This window comes from Nematolebias whitei, chromosome 1 (assembly GCF_014905685.2).
Source record: "Nematolebias whitei isolate Nwh7 chromosome 1, NemWhi1, whole genome shotgun sequence".
In the NCBI taxonomy this organism is placed as follows: Eukaryota; Metazoa; Chordata; class Actinopteri; order Cyprinodontiformes; family Rivulidae; genus Nematolebias; species Nematolebias whitei.
In genome coordinates this window covers 46,274,511-46,277,104 of record NC_056498.1, presented here as the reverse complement: position 1 = coordinate 46,277,104, position 2,594 = coordinate 46,274,511, and the positions used below count along the sequence as shown (strand labels likewise).

At 44.4% G+C, this 2,594-nt stretch overlaps 1 protein-coding gene across 1 annotated transcript in view; it reads left to right on the top strand.

Moving 5' to 3' along the window:
• mypn (myopalladin) overlaps positions 1-2,594 on the top strand; it is a gene marked incomplete in the record, with an annotated part of 39,065 nt that overhangs the window by 31,075 nt on the left and 5,396 nt on the right. The window contains 3 exon segments of the mRNA XM_037677848.1: positions 1,292-1,513; positions 1,586-1,735; positions 1,813-1,892. Coding sequence (XP_037533776.1) covers positions 1,292-1,513; positions 1,586-1,735; positions 1,813-1,892 — 452 coding nt within the window.

Here is a 2,594-nt window from a genome sequence, read left to right as displayed (position 1 = left end):
CATCCATCTATCCACCCATCTTTACATCCTTTCATCCTCACATCCATCTATTCATCATCCATCCATCATCCATCTTTCTTTCCATCCAGCCATCCATCTTTCCTTTCATCCATACATCCATCCACCCATCCATTATCATCCATCCTTCCATCAACACATCCATCCATCCATCCATCCATCATCCATCTATCCACCCATCTTTACATCCTTCCATCCATCCATTATCTTTTACCCACTTCTTCCTTTCCGGATCACTGGTGTCCATGTCCAGCAGTCTCTGTGCGAGAAGAGGGGTACACCCTGGACAGGTCTCCAGTCCATCACAGGTTTTACGCTCCCTCACAAATCTTTTACATTCTCTAGAAATACTTTTATATTCCATCATAATATATTTTGTGTTACCTCAGGCTCTAAAGTAAGGGATTCAATACCCCACTGTCATGTGTGGATTTTTGCACAGTCAGGCAGCACAGTGGTTTAGTGGTTAACACTGTTGCCTCACTGCAAGAAGGTCCTGGGTTCAGTCCCCGGTTTGGACCTGGGCTCTTTCTTCGTGGAGTTAGCATGTTGTCCTTGTGGGTTTTCTGCAGGTACTCTGGTTTCCTCCTACAGTCCAACAGTCATGCATGTTGGGCTTCCCTTACAAAAGAGATCTGTGATCTCGATGGTATTTATCTGGTTAAACAAAAGTTAATAAATTAAATAAATGTTCTGTTTGCACCAAACAAATCAAAGTCATGCTTAAAGCTGGAAGTGGGCTGGTCTGAAGACTCTTGAACGCTCATGTGGAGCAGTGCTGCTCCGGTCCAGAACTTCACTCGGTTTGATCATGTTCTGTCACGTTTCATTTCATGTTCGTGGTTTATGAATAAAAACTCTGTTTCATTTTCATCCGTCCGTATAGTTGTAGACAAATTACGTATAACAATTTAGAAAAACCGACAGTAAACAGTGTGTAGAATGATAGTACATAAAATGAAGGCAAAGATTCCTCACGTAGCAGAAACACAATAATATTATTTTCAGACATATCTCTTATCTAATTAAAAACTAAAATGTTTGAGTTTTAAATATCACTTTTTATAACTACTTTCATTAGATATAAACTATATTCAGAATAGATCGTTTAGACAGTTACATTTTAAACAGTCATCAGTGCACGTTGTTTTATCTTGGGGGTTACATCAGCCTCCAGAGTTGCACGTTGCTGCAGTTTTCAGGAAAACGAAATGCTGCGAACACCAACGACACGTTGGCCGTGACTTCGACGTTGTGCTTGTTCTCGTTCCAGGAGTACAAAGTGTCAAACTTCGAGCAAAGGCTCATGAGTGAAATCGAGTTTCGTCTGGAGCGAACTCCGGTGGAGGAATCAGACGACGAGGTGCAGCACGACGACGTCCCCACGGGGAAATGCATCGCCCCCATTTTTGAAAGGAAACTGAAGAACTTCAAGGCGATGGAGGGCGTGCCGGTCACTTTCACGTGTAAAGTGTTGGGAATCCCGCTTCCAAAGGCGAGAAGGTTTTCCACACAAAAGCACAATCCTCCTTTTTATCTCCTCGCTGACATTTCTGTTTCTCCTCAGGTGTACTGGTTCAAGGACGGTAAGCAGATCCTGAGGAAGAACCTCCACTACAGGAAGATAAGAGAAGGTGACGGGACCTGCGCTTTACACATCGACTTCACGACCAGCGACGACGACGGCAACTACACCGTCATGGCCGCTAATCCACAGGTTGAGCCTCAGTCCGTTCTTCCCCTCTCTATAATCTTTTCCTGACTTCTCTTTTATTTCTGTTTAACAATCATAAGGGACGAATCAGCTGCTCGGGACATTTAATCGTCCAATCCGGACCTCCCCGAAACCGACTGACGCCCATCCAGTCCCAGAGGTGAGCAGGCCTGACAGGAATGTACAGCGGTGAACGCACCTCTGCCGTGGACAAAACAAACTTTCTGTTCCTCAACAGCAAAGTCAGTTCAGTCTTCATTTTGAGTTGCAAACATTTTCTGAGCAGTGAGGACATTAGCAGCATGGCCCTGTTAGCAGCATGGTCCTGTTAGCAGTGCTGTCCTGTTAGCAATTTGGTTCTTTTAGCAGTGTGGTCCTGTTAACAGTGTGGCTCTGTCAGCAGCATGGTCCTGTTAGCTATTCAATTCTTTTAGCAGTGTGGTCCTGTTAGCAATATGGTTCTTTTAGCAGTGTGATTCTGTTAGCAATATGGTTCTTTTAGCAGTGTGGTCCTGTTAGCAATATGGTTCTTTTAGCAGTGTGATTCTGTTAGCAGCATGGTCCTGTTAGCAATGTGGTTCTGTTAGCATCATGGCCCTGTTAGCAGCATGGTCCTGTTAGCAATGTGGTTCTGTTAGCATCATGTTCCTGTTAGCAGCACAGTCCTGCTAGCAATGTGGTTCTATTAGCAGTGTGATCCTGTTATCAATTTGGTTCTTTTAGCAGTGTGGTTCTGTTAGCAGCATGGTCCTGTTAGCAATGTGGTTCTGTTAGCATCATGGCCCTGTTAGCAGCATGGTCCTGTTAGCAGCACAGTCCTGTTAGCAATGTGGTTCTATTAGCAGCGTGATCCTGTTAGCAA